The sequence below is a fragment of the Tachypleus tridentatus genome, chromosome 8 (assembly GCF_004210375.1).
Source record: "Tachypleus tridentatus isolate NWPU-2018 chromosome 8, ASM421037v1, whole genome shotgun sequence".
NCBI classification, from domain to species: domain Eukaryota; kingdom Metazoa; phylum Arthropoda; class Merostomata; order Xiphosura; family Limulidae; genus Tachypleus; species Tachypleus tridentatus.
In genome coordinates, this window is record NC_134832.1 from 20641275 (window position 1) to 20661632 (window position 20358).

The 20358-nt window shown below is 32.5% G+C and overlaps 1 protein-coding gene across 2 annotated transcripts in view; it reads right to left on the reverse strand.

Annotated features, from left to right (window-relative positions):
- Positions 1-20358, reverse strand: part of LOC143258636 (glutamate receptor ionotropic, kainate 2-like) — a 70780-nt gene that overhangs the window by 15671 nt on the left and 34751 nt on the right. For both annotated transcript variants that reach the window (XM_076517884.1, XM_076517883.1), the window contains exons 3-6: positions 18584-18835; positions 9220-9398; positions 8644-8697; positions 4853-5020 (exon numbers count right to left, since the gene is read on the reverse strand). In XM_076517884.1, the coding sequence (XP_076373999.1) occupies positions 4853-5020; positions 8644-8697; positions 9220-9398; positions 18584-18835 (653 nt within the window). The remainder of the gene's footprint in view (positions 1-4852; positions 5021-8643; positions 8698-9219; positions 9399-18583; positions 18836-20358) is intronic.

Below are 20358 nucleotides of genomic sequence, written 5' to 3' on the forward strand. Positions count from 1 at the left end.
CGCCTTAACTACCTGGCCATGCCGGGGCTATCTACATTAGTAAAAGTGACATAGGTCATATGTATGCAAGTTGCTTTCACGTAATATCAGTTCAATCATGGCATAGTTCAAGCAGCTGGAGAAAGGAATGGATATTCAAGTAAATTAAAACTTCATAAAATATATTGTTAAAACAAGTGAGGGGAAATTTTCTTCCTCGTGCAGTTATGTAAAATTTCATAGAAGAGGATATTCTTTAATCACGAAACCTTCACGGCGAAGACTTTTGTAATGAAAGCTGCGGTGCGTGGCTATTGTCAATATGCACAGTCATCTGACAGAGCAAAACCGGATTTGGTAATATTAAGCTGTAACAACGTGATGGGAATCCAAGATCATTTTTATATACCATATTCAGCCCTCTTTATTTTGATTCACTGTATATAGTACTACGTGACTTCGCCATATAACTGTATGAACTTGCATAGTGGCACACAGTTGTCTAAATGAAGATGGCGAGAAAGAGCGAATAAGACGCCATGTGAACTAAATTTTATGCCATTTCTTTAGCACATAGGTACATAATGTACGTGTTTGCTTGCATGATCTACCTCATGTGTGTCTTAAATCAGATTTAGTAATTAAACTATTTTCTGTGTATACAGTAAAACTAAAACTGAAAATTAGGCTGGAAAATTAAGTAAAACCATTTTTTTTCCGTTCGGATTTTTTTTGTGTTATTTGGGTTTGTCTACGGTGTAAATAATAAAATTCATGGCTAATCGATAATTAAGTGTATTAACTTATACGCAAATAGCGAGCAACGAGCATGATCTTTCTGTACAACGGCATTACGTACTATATAAAACATCCTGAACATCTTCTTAGCTCTTACAACGATATCAATTTTTATCGTTTTTAATCTCTCGAAGCTAATTCCTGCAATATAAAAGAAATCGTAAAACTTAACGTATCTAAAAGCACACAGATTTGAATTAAAATATCCAACAAATTATAAAAATGATAAGTTATAATTATGCATATCTATACTTTTCAATTGTTTAGCTCATTACATTTGTTCAAGGAAACTCGGCATAGAAAATTCCCAAAATTAATGCAACGTAATAAAAGTAATTATTATTATTATTATTTAATTCTAATATCAGCATAAAACTTTGTTAGAAAATTTCAAACAAACAAATGTGCACAAAACAGAAAACTTAATGGTTATAACGAACCCACCTGGTTTATACCAGTAACACAGACAATTGTTTCAAAGGATAATTATTTCTTTAACAAATCTGATGAGAGAAACTATAACTGGTCATAACTGATGCTAGTAAGACAAGTGATGTAATTGGTTGTATATTTTGAGCAAAAAAACAAGTTGTTTACTGAGATTATTGGACAGCAGACCAAAAGGTGTACTGTCCATGGCTGTATTTTTTTATAGTGAGATTAACGGTTTTCTACAACAGGTGGATGTTGAAAGAGGCAACTAGCACTTAGAATAGAGATGTATTGAAGTAATTCATTCTCTTCCAGACTGTTTAGAAAGTCGTTATCATACTGTAAACATTTTCATACTGGAGAACCTTACATAAAATATAAATCCAACGTGTTAATTACACTCCAAATGTTCCAAATTGTTAACTGCTTCTCCAAAAAGCCTCGAATTGTAAGCTACAAATTAAAAATCCTTAAAATATTACAACTTCAACAACATAAAAATTTTAACTACTTATCCAAAATCTGTTGAGTGTTAACTTCTTTTTTCAAAAGCATCAAAATGCTAACTACCTTTCTAAAAGCATGCATCAAAGTGCTAAATAGTACTATAAGAGCATCCAAGTGTTCAATATCTACTTCATAAAATAACTATGACACCGACAAAGCGACCAAGTAAATTTAAAACAGACTAGTACTTTATAACATACGCCCAATTGTAGTTTATAAAACCGACGTTGGAAAACAAAAACTCTCATTCAAATTACTTTAAACAGATACAAGTTCTAACTTTAATTTTCATATTTAATTAAATAAACTTCATTTATTTTTAACAAAAAAAAAAAGAATTAAGAAGTCTTTGAAACATCAATACTCAAAACTTGTATTTTGATCATTTTTATTTTATCTTTGGTAAAACAAAACATAAAATGTAAACAGATTTACCGACCATTTTATGTTCATGGATATACCTAAAAGAACCTTTTGTGCAAAATTCCCTTCTCGTCTCATTTTTCAGAGTAATACTAAAAAGGTACTTTGGAGAAGTTTTAGTTCGAATTATACTTGAATTCTGTGATTATTGAATTTAAGTTATACATTCCTACAGATTTCTAAGCTGTTTGGAATATGGTATTTTTTCCTATTTTTCAAACACAAATGGACCAAAACAAGTTATCAACTACACAAGCGTGGCGCACACATTTAGTAAATCGAGTGCATATCTCTTTGTTAATTTAGTCACTATGTTAAAAGAAAACTCCTGTGTCATACAAAAGATAAAATAATGAAAACAAATTTCAATACTTTTTCTTCTGGTGAAGCTACCTATGCCCTTTCTTTACGTAAAACATTTGTAGTTTTCTTTTCACAAAACGTAACTGATGTTTCTAAGTTCTGCTTGTAATTGAGTGATACAGGCCTTCACATTTTTCAGCTGATAAATAAGAGTTCGGTAAATTCAGATTAGATGATCATGATCTTTAGAAATATCTCAGAATATTTAATTTTTTCCAAAAGCTATGTTAAGAGGCTTCTTGTTAGGTTTTTTTCTGGAATTTGTGTTGTCAAAAGCATCACACCTTGCTACATTGTCAGTAGTTGAATGAATATTAAAAAAAAAAAACATCATATATTGCAGCAACGTCAGTAACTGGGCGGAGATAAAAAAAATCATATTTTGCAGCAATTTAACTAACTGAACGGAGATAAACATCATACAGTACTCAGTTTGGTTTATGAGTGTGTATTTTTTGCACCTTTTTTTTTTACATTTTAAGTGTATATACTATGAGTTGTGGTGTCTGTCCGAGGGTTCATCTGTTGTCCGTTTGAAACGTTGCGCACACAAGCAAAGTTCAAGATTGACTTTTGAAATAACAAGAGAACAGGCATGACTAATACTGATATCAAATTTTATCCTGCAAACAGGATAATTTGCAATAAACCACACTGAAAACATCATCGTTGAGTAGTTATCAAGAAATTACCCTAAATTAGGCAGCTTTATAAACTGTATAAATACTAATGATGTATAATACAGTAACCTTCATAAATATTGCCTGTTTTATTACCAAGACATACAGCAATTAATAATTAACTGGTTAATGAAGAAAGATATATTTCTGAAGCCTGTCTACCTTCTCTCTGTTGTTACAGTGTTGCATGTTACGTTATAATAAAGTTTTGTTATAGTTCTATTGAAATCTACATATGTTCGTCGTAGTATCATTTTCGGCAACATAGCTCTGTGATAGATTATATTATCAATTATTATGTATTATCAATGAAAATGTAACTCTTAAATCTATTATCGAAACTTAATATGGCCTCTTCAGGAATTTGAATCTGTTTTTCGTTCATGAAATACATATTAGACAAGTGACAAGTGTTTGTGTAATGTATATGCATAGCCATTAGCATATGTCTTTCATTCTAAACAATAATTCATTATGTAAACTAATTATTTAAGACGTCATGATGTTGGCTAAACTTTGTCATGGATTAATCGTTGACATATATATATGTATATATATATATATATATATATATATACCAGACTACAGGAATTTAACAATGTATTTTACATATTAAAAAACCATTAACAAAAGTAAAACGTAATTAATAGCGTACAATGAAAATGTGTCAAAAATAAAAGAGATAGACATGGCCAAATACGAGGGTTTTCATCATTCTAGATTTTAAAAGAATGAATAATATGGATATCTTCCTAAGGATGAACTATTAACATATTACAACTATTAGTGAACAGAAGGATGAATCTTTGTTTGTTCGCTAGAGAAGTTTCATTTCAATAAACTATTTAACTTGACGTAATATTAGACAGGCATTGTTTCTGAAGCCCAAGCTTTACGCCGATTTTTTAAGAAAACAGGGTGTGTTTTCTGCTCTGCTTTGCGCTCATGATTCGTTTGCAACATATTTATAATTCGTTGGTACAAAATATTTACTGAAGTTAATTTCGACTGTGCTTATATGTTATAATTCAAAGCCATAACTAAATAACAAGAGATTACATTTAATGTTTCATAATGATACCGAGATTATTTATTAGGAATAAATGCTTTCTAAACTCATTTAAGGATAGACAGCTTAAAATAAATTTGTAAATTAATCATAATTAATTTATTTGCACCTCCAAATGTCAAAATTACATTAGATGCTAAATGTTTTACCCATCTTTCTTTGAATCTAGACAAGACTTTAGACATTTAAATCAAAATGACCTGAAATACCAACATAACACCATATTTTGGTGTTATTGACGATATAAATAACGACAACACAAATGGAGCACTTAAAATATGTGCAATTTATATTATATATATATATATATATATATATATATATATATAGAGAGAGAGAGAGAGAGAGAGACTTTTCTTCTTTAAAGAAATGAATGAAAATAATTTCCAACATTTCAGATATTTTATTTCTGTTCGCCAAATAAGCTAAGTCTTTCCGTGAAATATATATATATATTAAGCCAAAATCTATCATACACTTTAAGTACTATCCTATGTATAATTTACACGTAATTTTATTGCATTAGTCTGTTTTAGTAAGTACGTTTAATTTCTGCGAAATTGCGACAGAATCATATAAGCCAGATAGAAACCACTCTTACTTTTATTGTCCGGGGGTGAGTTCTTGTACTGCTTCCAAAGTCTCCTGAAAACGGACCCCATTCATCAAGTAAACTACGCAGTTCAGGACTTTCCATGTCCACAATTCTGAAGGCTGTTATGTTTGTCTTTCCGTACTTGAAATCTTGTAGATCGACTGTATGAACATCCTAAGCACACGAAAGTAACACCACTTTAGACTGTATTAATTTTCTATTTAATTTGAAAACCATTATATCTGTGAAGACGTGTTTTATGTCAATAATGAAACTGTCACTCATATACAATTTATATACAATTGTATTCCAAGTGTGTCTTTCATAATAAGAAAGGTGATAATTTGGGATTTGGATAGTTAAAAAGATGCTACTCGGTGTCCTAGTAATAAGCTTGAGGGTTTATACCACTAAAAACGGGCACATAGTAGATAATCCATAGTGTAGCTTGTTTTGTTACTTTGTCTTGTGATTGAGCATAAAACTACAGAATGGGTTATCTGTAATTTGCTCATCGCGGGTATCGAAACCCAATTTTAATGTTATAAGCCTTCGGACTTACCAGAGTCTTCGTGAATACATCATGTAACTTTGCGTTTAAAGAAAAGTACAAAATTAAGATACAAATATATACACTGCTGGCCAAAACCTTAAGGACAATGAACAAAAAGAAAAATATATGCATTTTGCGTTGTTAGGCTCAACCACATATTTGAACAGAGCTTCGAAAGATGAAAATAAGAAAAGGGAAATAAAAATTAAAAATAAGTTTTAGCATTTACTAGGGAAAATGTGAACACTATGAAATTAGCCTAAATACTAGCTGGTCAAAAGTTTAAGACCATATCAAAAAGAAGTCCTAAACAGGGTAGGAAATGCCCAACAAGAAGTCTCAGTCGTAAGTTGCACGGCTGTCATTGCGAATAACTGCAAACATTTCCTTTGGCACGGTCGATATTAAGCGTTTGCAGAAGGCTGGCTGGAATGTTATTCCAAGTGTTGAAGATGGCTTCACGAAGATCATGCACTGTTTGGGACTGACGTCCATTTCTATAGACTTCCCTTGCCATTCAGCCCCAAACATTTTCAATGGAGTTCAGTTCGGTCGAACACGCTGGATGGTCCAAAAGAATCACGTTATCCGCCATGAAAAAATCCTTTGTCCTGCGGGCATTGTGGATTGCAGCGTTGTTATGCTGAAAGATCCAGTCATTTCTACGCAAGCGAGGGCCTTCAGTCAATAAAGATGCTCTCTCCAACATGCCAATGTAGCCAGCTGCTGTTTGACACCCCTGTACACAAATGCTTTGACACAAATGACTAAATTTCGTTACGTGTTTACCGATTAATGCTTCGTTTCAGTGTGGTCTTAAACTTTTGACCAGCTAGTATTTAGGCTAATTTCATAGTGTTCACATTTTTCCTATTAAATGCTAAAAGAGTTTTTTTTATTTTCCCTTTTCTTATTTTCATCTTATGGAGCTCTACTCAAATAAGTGGTTGAGTCCAACAACGCAAAATGCATATTTGCTCTTCATGTTCATTGGCCTTAAGCTTTTGGCCAGCAATGTATTTACTGTTTGATATTCCTGACTATTTAGTGGGCTTTTGCCATTAACAGTTCTAAACACAGAGATATGGTTAATATTTAAGTGAAATTACTGCATTGAATGTAATATAAAAGAGCTCTATTTTCCGATTAACTACTACTGTCATTATTTTAAAGCAACAAACGAGTTTAAACTGGATGTAGTATTTATGTATAGTATAGGATGTAGTATTGGATTCTCAGACCCAAGTCAGGGACAAAGGAAGATTTTGAATTATAATTATCAAACATTTTGTAGAAAGAAATATGTATTTTAAAAGTTTATTTTATTATGCGATTCATTTCGTAATTTACAAACGTGCACGTGAACAAATGCAGATTATGCTTGAAACAAACGATATTACTATGTTCATAATGACATTGAACGTTATTTCGAAAAATCTAATGACACATTTGATTCACAAAGATATGACATTGGTTAATAATTTTCCTCCAAATCAAATAATGTAACTTTAGGTCATAAATTAAATATTTATCACGGTGTTCTAAGAAAAGAAATAGACTAAGAAATTGCAGTGACTTAATCTTTGTTAAGATTGTTGCTGTGTCAGTGATGTCGAGAAACCCACTTGTTGAGAAATTTATATGCAAGATAGCCTTAGAACTCTATATTTGGTTCAACAACCAAAACTATATACAAACAAATGGCCTAAGCATGAGCAACCCAGTATCACCAGTTCTAGCCAATATTTTTATGACACAAGTTGAAACACAAGCAATTAACACAGCATTACATCCACCACTATACTGGTACATATATGTAGATGACACGGTTCAAATCTACAGAACACATACTTAATTTTTTCAATCACATTAACTCTATACATCCCAACATTAACTTCACATGTAAACAGGAAGAAAGCAATCAAATATAATTTCTTAACCCAAAATTACAAGAACCGACACACAATCCAAAACAGAAATCCACCGAAAAATCACCCATACTGGACTATACATTCCTTGGGACTCAGCACATGAAATAAAACAAAAACTCAACATACTAAGAAACCAAATAAACACAGCCATAACAGTATGCTCATCAGATAAAATTAACGATGAGTTAGACAAAATAAAACAATACTTCATCAACATCAATAAGTTTCCTCCACAAACCGTGGAAAACATTATACGCACACGTAGACAAAAAGCAAAATCAACCAACAAAAGTAAATATTTCTCACGAATCAAAAAATCACGAAACCATATACTGCTGTATACCATATATTCCTAACATTAGCAAACAAATAACCAACATTTGGCAAAAACTAGTAAAAAATATTACATTCCAGTTAATACCAAATTTATTCTAAAACCACGCACAAAACTGAGGTCTATACTATGTAAAAACTACACTGACAAACACCACACCAACATTATTTACAAAATACAATGTGATAACTGCCACGACTTCTATATTGGCAAAACAAGTAGAAAAATGGAAACCAGATTCAAAGAACATGAAAAGTCACCTTCACACGTTTTCGAACACTGCAAGTCAAATAAACACAACATAACCATAGAAAACACTCAAATACTAAATAAAGAAACAAACATAAACAAACGCAAAATTAAAGAAGCCTTACTTATACAACAACTTAAACCCAAAATAAACCAATATAAAGGAACGCCTTTATACCTACATTAATATATATAAAATAGTAAATAAAATTATATATTCAAACATCTAATACCGCACTCTACATTCCGACACTCAGTTACACAACCCCTTTCAAACATGTGGTCAGCTTCCGGTCAGTTACCTCTTTCTTTGTGAAGCTGACGATGACCGAAGAAGGTCGAAACGTTGTTCGCTCTTCTATGTAAAATATTTTCTCAACCCAAACGAGCCGTTTTTGCATATAAATTGGTGCTGTGTGTTCAGGTAAATCATATTATTTTACAGGTTTCAATAATGTATCTTAAGAAAACATAAACTTCTTTTACCTTTAAATTTACTCCTATTAACTAACAAAAATGAGTATAAGGGAAGTCAGAATGATCTCACATAATTTCGTAACACACATTTCCGCTTCTTCATATACACCTAAAAACCTAAAATCGCTTTACGATAAAACCAATAACCTATTTGGCTGCCTCGCTGATGAAGTATGACAGAAGAATAAAAACTATATCACTTTTATGTATTTCATGGCTTTTTTGTTGCTGTTGTTCGAGCTACTAGACTTACCAAAGAAGTGATCAAATAACTATGTTTCTCTGTCATCATACCAACTTGCTGAGCCTGAAAAAGTTAAATTTGTAATATCAAATTAATAGAAATATAAAAAATACATAGTAGTAGTAGTGTTGAATCTACTAAAATTATTACTACTGATTTAGCTTTTGATTCGTTGTCTTATTTTTCACGCGTATTTATAACTTGAATACAAACGTAAGTTTTAGTTCTTAAAATAATTGAAGTAAATAATTATTTATTTCTTTTTACATGTTACAATAAGATCAGCTAAAATTTCGAGTTCTAAAAATGTAAAAAACTATTATTATTATTTTGATTCATGTATACATGCAAGATAATTCTTTGTAAGAATTAAAAATACTGAGTTAAATAACTAAAAAAAAAGATGTATCTCTCTATATCCGAATAAGAAAATTTTGTAATAAATTGGCTCAAACCAATAACTTTAGAAGTTTTTTTTTCATTTTGCTGAGCGTATGCCAGCATAATTAGTGTTTAAGGGACTTTTTTTCTTTATTTCTTGTATACGGAACAGGATGTACTATAGACGTCAGGAATAAATCTCACGTGCTTAAGAACGGTGTATACATTTTCTCGTTTCACATCTAATACAATCCTATTGTCGCCAGCGCTTTTTATTTTCCAGAATAGGTCTCTGTATGGCTCTCCTGGTTTAAACTGGTAGAGATGTAACCGCCATCCATTTTTTTGAGCTTCTTTGAAGAAATCTTGCAACCGTATGACGCCTGTCATATTTGAGAAGAGGAAAAAAAAAACATTCAAGTATTTTCTTAACTATGTTTAATGTTCCTTAAGTGTACAGAATGTACTGTGCCTATATAGTGTTTACTTTTTGATTCTATACATATTTCTGAGTAGAAATAGAACTAAAAAAATTGAAAATCGAATGCATTTTATAAGATATATTACGTGTGTGAGATGCATTATAATAAAAGCAATAAATTGATTGAAAAGATTTTCTTATAAAAAGAATTATTCTTATAGATTTTTTATTTCTCTGAAAATTATCTTCAGTTTTTTGCTCAATACTATTTGATTTACTCTTCATTATTATCACGATTTTCAAAAAAAAATGTATACACCTCATATTTTATACAACAGAATCAAACTACAACAACATACAGTGGATCATATTTCAAATACTATAAAATAAAATTGTATGAGATTTCTTCCACATATATGTATAAAAATAAATGTGACTATAAATCAGGTACATATTTAAATTTTTGTTATAAAAGTTGCCTTAAGTGCTAAATATCACTTTTATAATTTTGTAAGCTAATATTTCTTCTTTGTTTAGACAAAAGGTTTATTTCTCCTCCTAATTGTGAAATTAGAAAATCTCTACATAAAGGCATTATTTAATGATATTAAGAATAGTACTATTCAAAATACTTCAAGATAATATATTTACCTTTTATTATATCACTATTTTTTGAAAGAAGTAGTGACAAGTAAAAGCAGCATTAATAAGAAGTCATAAATCTAGTAAAATATCTTAAATTACCATTATTAGTTTCTGCATAAGTGTAAACAAACTAATAAAGTATATTAATAATAATACAAGATTATTTGCCTCCGTGGAGGCAATAACTTTTGCATTCACAGAGACTGTTTTCTGCTTTGAGACAAGTTCCAATTTGATTATTTGAAAAAAGGACAAACAATCCGACTTTTCCAAAATGACTAACAAAATATTTAATTGAATAAAACTAGTGAAACTATGTTATAGAGGAATTCACTGATATAGCAACAGGACTATTTCTTTGTTGCTAAGACCAACGCTACACAAAGGGCTATCTGTGCTCTGATTACCACAGGTATCGCAGCTCGATTCTTAGCATAATAAGTTATCAGTCTTATCTCTGTGCTGCAGGGGAGGATGAAGGCGAAATATGAGTCTAAGAAGCAAAATCTTTGTTTAAGAAATGTTTGCTTTTAAAACATAGACTTGATTTCATATCTTGAGAAATATTCTGATACATTTAAAAAAAAAATTATGCTTTCTATAAATTATCGAAGTGATGTTAAGGAAAAACTAAAAGGCATATTTTGCATAAATATGATTAAATTTTTCCATGGTTAGTAAAATGGCTTATGAAACACGTGTGTGTTTTACTGATTGTACAAACACTTTGTAATATTGATCCGATGACCCCTTGTCGTCAGTAAATATGTTCTAGATTGTCTTACTTTCTTTTACTTCTTTGGACATTATAACAGTCGAATAGATTGTTTGTTTTTTACATTATTTCAGCGATTGATACATCTGTTTATTTGAACTGATTTTTGAAGTAATAAAATTATGTCCAAATTCCTGTATTTTTTCCACTTACTCTGAAATAAAAATTACAAATGAATGATTTCAGAAATAAGATGCAGTATGGTATGAATTTATTAATTCTAAAACTTCATTCAAAAAATATATTCAGCGGAGATTTCCAGTATAGAAAGGTTTTAGTACTAGAGAAACACTACATAATGATACACTATTTTTAATAAATTAGATATCCACAATTGAAGATATTATACATATTTTAATCATTTAAATAAATATTTTCCAATCATTGAAATACTCATAAGACAACAATGTAATTATTTTGATAATAATACATTTTTGTCATATATTTTTTGTCTCGAAAACGAAAAATTATATTGGTTAGAAAAATAAAACTTTCTGTTGTTACGCATTTCTTAAGCCTATAATATCTTTCTTTGATACATCATATTTATTCGGTTATAGGTTCATTAGTTTACTGAATTTGGCGTAAAGGCACTCGAGAGCTCTTTATGCCAACGACACCTAATTTTGGGACCGGCATGGCCAGGTGGTTTAGACACTACTCGTAATCTGAGGGTCGCGGGTTCGAATGCCTGTCACACCAAACATGCTCGCTCTTTAAGCCGTGGTGGCGTCATAACGTGATGGTCAATTCCACTATTCGTTGGTAGGTGTGACTAGCTGCCTTGTCTCTAGTCTTACACTGCTAAATTAGGGACAGCTAGCACGGGCAGTCCTAATTTTGAATATGTATACTAGAAGGAAGACAAAACCACTCATTACCAGCTTTTGGGGTACTCTTTAGCGATGAATAATGACATTAACCATCGCTTATATTGTCTTCATGAATGAAAAGGCGAGTATGTTACACTCGATTCACCTACCAGCAAAACGACGGTCGACTGTCCTAACCATCAGAGCATGGTAGAATTTTAAACTATAGATAAAGTTTATTTTCATTTCTTTGTCCTTCTGACTTGGTCTTTTTGTTATTTTTAAATTATTTAACTTTTAATGTAGCACAACATTTTTTATTTAATATTTAGTGAAATTGCAAGAAAGAAAAAATGGTAATAAAGCAGTAACTTAGTTTATATTTTCTAATTCCATAAAAAATATATGTTTAAGTGGTTCAATAATGTTTCTGGGCATTACGATTTTTGAAAAAGCAAGTAAAAGTAAACATTCGTTAATAATTCTTTGTATCATTATTCTCAGTACTGAAGATAAATAAATCTATCTCAGTTATATAAAACCTACTGTGAGCTAAGTCACGCTTCATTTATCGAAACAGGAGGAGAGATCGTGAAACCTTATAAGTGTAGGTAGTGTTTGTAGAAAGCCTAAAATAAAGACTTAGTGTGGGATTACCTAGTTTAGAGTCAAGTGCAACAAATTTATGATTAAAGTAAAAATATTAAATCAATTTTATCCTTAAATATGTTTTGAATCAAGCTATTTTTTTCTGTTATGTCATCAACGTTTTTAATAAAAACAAACTTCTTTAATCAACGGAGACTAAATTAAGAAATCCACTTGAAATCCGCCATCAAAAATTAAGAAATCATCAATTTTTCCAGTATTGTTGTCTACTACACATTTTATTTTATACATTCAGTAGAATAACACATATATTAGGTTATACACTTCTTGCGAAGCAACATGACATAAAAGCCAGTGCTGGAGCGTAGCTTTACCAGAACACACTGTTTTTTTTTCTATATGTTAGAAGTTGTTAATCAAACTGATTTTTACCGATAATTATTCTATGAATGGAATTTACCGATGTTTGACTGTCTCTTATACACATTTCTGTCTTTTTGTTGGTCCAGCTTTATTTTGCAAACTTTATTTATTTCAATTAGCTATCAAATGTAAGGTTAGGGTATACAGTGGGGTAGTAGTACCTGTACCGTCATTTTTGACGGGCTCTACGCTAGGTATAAACTTGAATGTACTATAGATACATTACCCAAATGATATTCAAAGTTCTATAACATGTGATGTATTTCTCATAGTTAACTACATGTATAGTCCTCCTTCAGAGAAGAATACTTAAAGCTTTCCAGTTTTTCAGCTTCGTTTAGTAGTAACAGTTATTTTTTCACTTAGACCTTTCGTTACATTATAGAGCATATTAAACCTACTAAATAAATATCGACATACTAGCATAAACAAAAACGTCTTGATGTGAAATACATAGACACCAGGTCGTAATTAAATTGTGTAATTGTTTTGAAGTATGGGTGTAATATTAAAAAGCAGACGTCTGAATCGCATATTTTTCTGTCTACATTTAACTGTCTTATTCCTCAATTATTCACTTTTTTGCTATTTTGCATAAAGATTCAGAAATGTTTGTTGTTTTATATTCAATATGTTTTCAATGACTTGTTTTATTATTAACCAGTCCTACAACTCAAATTCATGAACGAACTAATAATTTGGTCCGTACAATACTTAGAATTTTTAAAAAAAAGAGTCAGCTAGACTCACATGATGCAACAAAGTTAATTGTTTTCTGCTTACGCAAATGACTATCATATGGGTTTTCTTTTTAAGAATTTTTTAAGTATTGCATGCCCAAACAGAGCATTCAACCCAAAGCTGACACTTCATTGCTCATGCTTTCGAAATAATCTGGCACGATTCTCCTACCGCGATCTCTAAGATCAAGCAATATATTTCGACTCAAATAGATTCAGACCTGGTATGGCCAGGTGGTTAAGGCACTCCGCTCGCAATCCGAGGGTCACGAGTTCAACTCCCGTCACACCGAACATGCTCGTCCTTTCAGCCGTGGGGCATTATGATGATTTTCCAATCTCACTATTCGTTGGTAAAAGAGTAGCCCAAGAGTTGGCGGTGGTTGTGATGACTAGCTGTCTTCCCTCTAATCTTACACTGCTAAATTAAAGATGGCTAGCGCAGATATCCCTTGTGTAGCTATGCGCGAAATTCAACACAAACAAATATATCCAATTCCCAGTAAAGTGAGAGTAAATAACTATAGCATTACTTTAAATGTAATATGAAGAGCCTCAATAGTCATTATCCTGATCTAAAAAAAATGCGTTTGCATTAGGAATATACTATTTTCAAACTGATTGCGTTTTTAAACTTGACACTTTTTTTCCAGTTTATTAGCTGATCATATATATCTCATTTTCTTGTATTCGCAACTAGAAATTTTAACTAGGAATTCAAACATATACCTGGTATCACAAAAAAAAGATATATAAAACGAACAACATTTAATATGCGGTAATATTTTCGGTAAAAGGATCTGTCTGGCCACTCGTATCAGTGGTTCTGATTTAGTTTCAGTGAAACATCTTTTATATAATCAGTATTCATTAGGCACCAGTATTTTAAACTTTCTGTTATAAAACTGTATTTCATTATCATGAGACAAGGAAGAGATATCTTAAAACGAGTATTTATAGTTGAAACCACCATCAGTAATTTTCTTTAGGCGTAAACCCATAATTAAAATTCGAATTTATCATCACGTCTCAACTTTAGAAACTACTTTAAAATGAAAACGGTATTGAGACACTTCGTCGAATGCAATTATTCACGACCACCAGCGTTACTTCCACAACGTATATCGTTAAATTATCTGCTAAATCAGTTTTCTCTGAACAGAGTTCCTTCAACTTCACCTACAGCTACATCCTTAAATTCTAGGACTAATGATTTATAATTTGTAATAGAAAGAACAGATGCCAGCAAAGGTCATTTGGTTTCGAAACATAACTTTTTCTCGAGTTTTATACTAACAATAAAAACAATTGTCATCGAATTTACGGGCAATAAATTATTAGATCTCGTTTTTAAATGAGAGTTTTAGAACGATTTAATATTTAAAATTCATATCTCATAAACAACAGGACTTAACATTTTCCTGGTTCATTAAGTAGTAAAAGTCAGGAGTCGAAGGGAAAATGTCACGATAATTCTTCTTATCTTCAAAATATACAAACCGTAAATATGACAATGATAAATGTTGAGATCTAAATCGAATAACCTCATAGTGCTAGTCGCACCAATTAGTTGCGAAAAGGATAACGCAATGGAATTTGTGAGATTTCAGCATTTACCTTATGTTTCTTTACTATATGTTATTATATGGAGAAACAAACGGCATAAAAAATAAAACTTTTTTAAGCGAATGGACAATATTCGAATACAACGAATTTTCTAGAATATAGTGCGTTTGTGTTTTCTTATAGCAAAGCCACATTGGGCTACCTGCTGAGCCCACAGAGGGCTGGAATATGAAAGATTTCTAATAAAATATGGTCAGTGATTTAAAAACACTTGTAATGAACGTTTCATTGCGGGACGTTATAAAGCAATGACTATACATATCATAAAGCTTCTCTTGTTTGCTATTCACCTTAACTTATAAGCTACTTTTACTATAAACAGCTTATAATAATGCAGAAAACAGAAATATATATTCTTATTTTTCTTCTTCTGATAACACATTTCATTCTGCTCAAGAAATTAAAGGAACAAGTACATATTTCAGTATATTTTTGACATAACTAAATTTATATATGAAAAATATATCCGTTCGTCTACAAGTGTATATTTTAAGCTTTCGAGTGAAGTTTAAAGAAACTCAAACGAAACTCATCTCACTCAAAGAGAATACAACTCAAGGTTCCCTATATAAGGCTGTTACGTGAAACTATGCGTTCCTCATTAGTTCTCGAAACAAACACCAACATGGATCTTATGCGGCTTGTTTTGTCAGTGCGTACCTTCATCTTGTGTACCTAAGCAGTCAGGTACCACCTGACAGAGAACGAGGTGGCCATGGCGGTCCAGATGATGGAGGATGGTCAGACCCAAAGGAGCGTGGCACAGCGCGTCGGTGTGTCATCAATCGACTTTGGTGACGCTACTAGGAAGAGACAAACTCTTATGGCAGAATATAAGATCAAGACCGTCATCGCTGCACAACAGCCAGATAGAACCGTTACATCATGACTACAGCTCTGCGGGACAAGTTAGCTACGGCTCGGTCACTGCGAAATGACCTTCAGCATTCCACTGGAACCCATGTACCGATCCAAACAGTTCTAAATCGTCTGCACGACGGACGCCTTAGAACAAGACGGCCTGCAAAAGGCGTTATTCTGACATTGCGACACCGTGCGCCAGGTTGGAGTTTGTCTGACAGCACCTGGAATGGGAACTTCGTCAATGGGCCACCGTGCTGTAAACAGACGAGAGCAGGTTTACTGTCTTGTAATGGTGGACGTGTGAGAGTGTGGAGACTCCGAGGAGATCGATTTTCCGCCTGTAACGTTCTGCAAGTCGACGCTTATGGAGGAGATTCTGTAATGGTCTGGGCAGGCATATGCGTGGGTGGCCGCAAGGACTTATTCATACTCGACAGGGGTACTCTGGACGCACAACGATACAGAGACGAAATTCTGGAACCCATTGTAAGGCCTTTTGCCAGTGCTGTCGGCGATGAGCTCATTCTCATGCAGGTTAACGCGCGAGCCTACATGGACTTCCTTGACGAGTGGCCCGCCAGATCTCCAGATTTAAATCCGATTGAACATTGTTGGGATATGTTGTTGAGGCGTGTTAGTGAATGCCAGAACGCTCCTCAGAATGTACGGGAACTCCGACAAGTCATGGCAGACGAGTGGGCTGCCATATCCAAAGATAACATCGATAGACTGATTCGAAGTGTGCCAAATTGATGTCAGAAGTGTGTCACAGTCCGTGGAGGTCACACTAGATATTGAATCTTTCAAACATTTCTTGAATAAACTCATGTAAGCTGTTTACAATATTGTTTCATATGGGATATCAGTTTTGGTGATATTGACCATTTTTTGCAATTTTATTTCTCCAGGTTTTACCGTTCATCACACATTAAAAATGGATATAGATGTAACTGATATGAGGCAAATTATCTAAAAAACTAAATATTTTATCACATTTGGAACACTGAGATAACTTGTATAAGAAAACGTACTTGTTTCTTTAATTTTTTGAGCAGTTTATATAAAATAAATGTTGATTGAAAGAGAAAATTGAAAACTAAATAGTCTTTGTTATCGCCAAATGCACTGTATTCAGTATTATTTTTATCCAATAAGCCCTTAAGTGCAACAAAATAATATACATCATTACAACAACCCAAACTGAAAATTCACAAAATTAATTGGTTTTATACGTATAAGTAATGTCTATATACTTATAAATACAATATTAGTAAATACTTCTGATCATTTCTATAACGAACTGTTACTCTTCAGTTTGAAATGGCCCACCCCTAGTGGTGGGAAGAGCATAGATAAGCTATTGTGTTGCTTTGTGCTTAACTTTAAACAAACAGCCTGAAATGTAAATAAATCTTCGAACAAGTGTATGTATAATATATATGTATTCTGAAGTCTAAAAGTGATTAATAGATATTATAGCCAGGTGGATTAAGGCGTGTAGCTCGTAGCCTGAGAGTCACGAGTTCGCATCCCGGTCGCACCAAACATGGTCGCCTTTTCAGGCGTGGAGGCGTTATATGTTACGATCAATTCCACTATTCGTTAGTAAAAGAGTAGCACAAGAGTTGGCGGTGGGTGGTAATAACTAGCTGCCTTCCCTCTAGTCTTACCCTGCTAATTTAGGGACGGCTAGCACAGATAGCCCTTGAGTAGCCTTGCGCGAAATTTAAAAACAAACACACAAATATATGTGTTTCTTCATGCATTTTTGTTGATTTTTCTTTCGCTTCTTAATAGCTTATATTTTTATTTAAGCTATGATTAAGTTAAGCCACTCACATATAGGTAGACTTTAAGAGGATTTTACTTCCTATGAGGATTTATGCATTCAAGTGAAAAAAAAAGAAAAAAACTCTGGTAATTGAAAGCTAAATTTAATCTCTATCTAGGACAAGAGAACATAGCTTGTTGATAAAAGTTTAGTGATGGCTTGTCTCAGTAATGAAAAAAGCGTTATTATAAATATATAACGTTTAGACAAGATTATGGAATCCACGGGTCGAAATGTCGTAAATTTATAATAATGTTTTCGCCATTACTTAATCAATCCGTCTCCAAACGTATTTTCTGAAAAACGCGTTCCTCGTTATCAAATAACTTGTTGATATTCGTCAGTTGATTTAATTCACAAAAATAATAAAAACCCATGGAAAAATAAACTTGTTCAAGTTTAAAATCATCCCAGTTACTAGTTAAAAGTACATTTGATACTTTCGTGTCAGAAACAGCCAGTAGAAGGATTATTTACATGAAATAACACACATGTGAGTGTGGTCACTAGGCTCACTTGTCAGGTTTTAGACATGAATTATTACATAAATCTTTTTTCGATTAATTGAATAGCATATATGATGTTTCATGACGCATTCATGTGGATATGTACTATATATGTATCACAAAACAAGAAACCTATTTATTTTATCGATTTCGTAGGAAACTAGGTTTAGATTCCGAAAGAACTTGGATTATAGGATGTTTGTTTTGTCTTTTGTTATTTGATTTGATTATTTGATTATTTACAAATGTCTTATAAATCCAGCTCTAAGCCTTATTCTTATTGAGAAAAGCGGAACAAAAGATGAAAAACCCTTACCTTCGCTTTCTTCATACACAAGGCAAAACTCTCGCCATCCCCACACTTTAACAAGATCCACATAGGCTTTACCTAGCATAGCAGGTCTGGGAAACAAGTTGATGGACAGCCGCTGACGTTGTAGTTGAAAGTCCCAACGAGCCTCCACGTGAGGTATATCCAAAGCATCACAAATGGACTGAACATGCATACTGGTAACATCAGACTGAGTACCAAAAACACCGGCAACACCCAATTCCATCAAAGAACACACTAGAAGAAACACATGTTATTTGAAACAGAAATTCAATCTTTTTCATTATTATTTCGACTACTGCTACTCAATTCACACTATTTGACATGTTTCTTGTGTTCGTGTGCAATATTTTGCTTTTTATTTTATTTAATTATTTATTAAACATAAATCGATATTCATCAGTGATGTCGAGAAAACCCACTTGTAGAAAAATATATATGCAAAAACGGCTCGTTTGGGTTCCCTTGTGAACCTGACGATGACCGAAGAAGGTCGAAACGTTGTTCGCTCTTCTATGTAAAATATTTTCTCAACCCAAACGAGCCGTTTTTGCATATAAATTTCTCAACAAGTGGGTTTCTCGACATCACTGATTGAATATCTAGGAATATGACATGAAGTTAATTACTGCATTATTGATATAATTCCTGTAGTAATAAAACGTTACGCATGGACTTCACGAGTAATTACAATAACCAATCTGACGATGGTTACATACAGGAGAGACCTAACACATAGCATCTTCAAATTGAGCTATAGTGTGTAGGGAAGCCATCAGTACGTTCAATGAAATACAGTTAATTACTGCATTATTGATATAATTCCTGTAATAATAAAATGTTACGCATGGACTTCACGAGTAAAAACAATAACCAATCTGACGATTGTTACATACAGGAGAGACCTAACATATAGCATCTTCAAACTGAGCTATAGTGTGTAGGGAAGCCATCAATAAGTTCAATGAAATACATAAAACTATATGCTAATACTAAAATGAAGGTTCATATGAATCGTATAAGAATCTTCACTTTTAAGGAACCTACAGAAATTAACTTGATTAAACTGGAGTATCGATGTGACTTACAAGCATGTAGCCTTTCTGAACTATTTAGTGACATCTTTTTGAATTCTTTACTCAAAGCCATTAAAGAATCACTGTCATCTTAAAAGGCATCAAATCTTCGTCCTATAAAATGGCATTAGCAGGATATCAACAATAGCTGTAGTTATATCAATGTTCAGCTGACCTTTCATGCTAACAAAATGTTCACTAATTGCATCAGTATAAAGACTGTATACAAATTGAGAAGATTAAAAAATATTACACATCACGAACCTCAGCCGTATTGAAGAGCACCATTATGGTTGGTGATGCAGAAACCATAAATTTCAAGCATCTGTTATTTTGTTATTGTAAAATTACTTCCACAACTACTCCACAGGAACCAACTATGTAGAATTTTGCTCAAAAGAAGCTTTTGGAAAACACTCATGAGTGAACTGGATATACTTTCATTCTTGAGTGAATTTGTACCTATCAGATCTGGTACCACTGGGATCTGTTGAATGGCGTATATACACAGAGATTTAGTAAGGGTGAAGCATAAAAAAATTCTATTAGCGTATACTTATAGACAGCTAACTGTTACCTTAACCATAGAATACTTTTACACCATGAAGCAACCACATTTTGTGTAAAGTTGGTGAGACATTAAGTTTCCATAAGTAACACAAGCATAAAACATAAAACCATAAA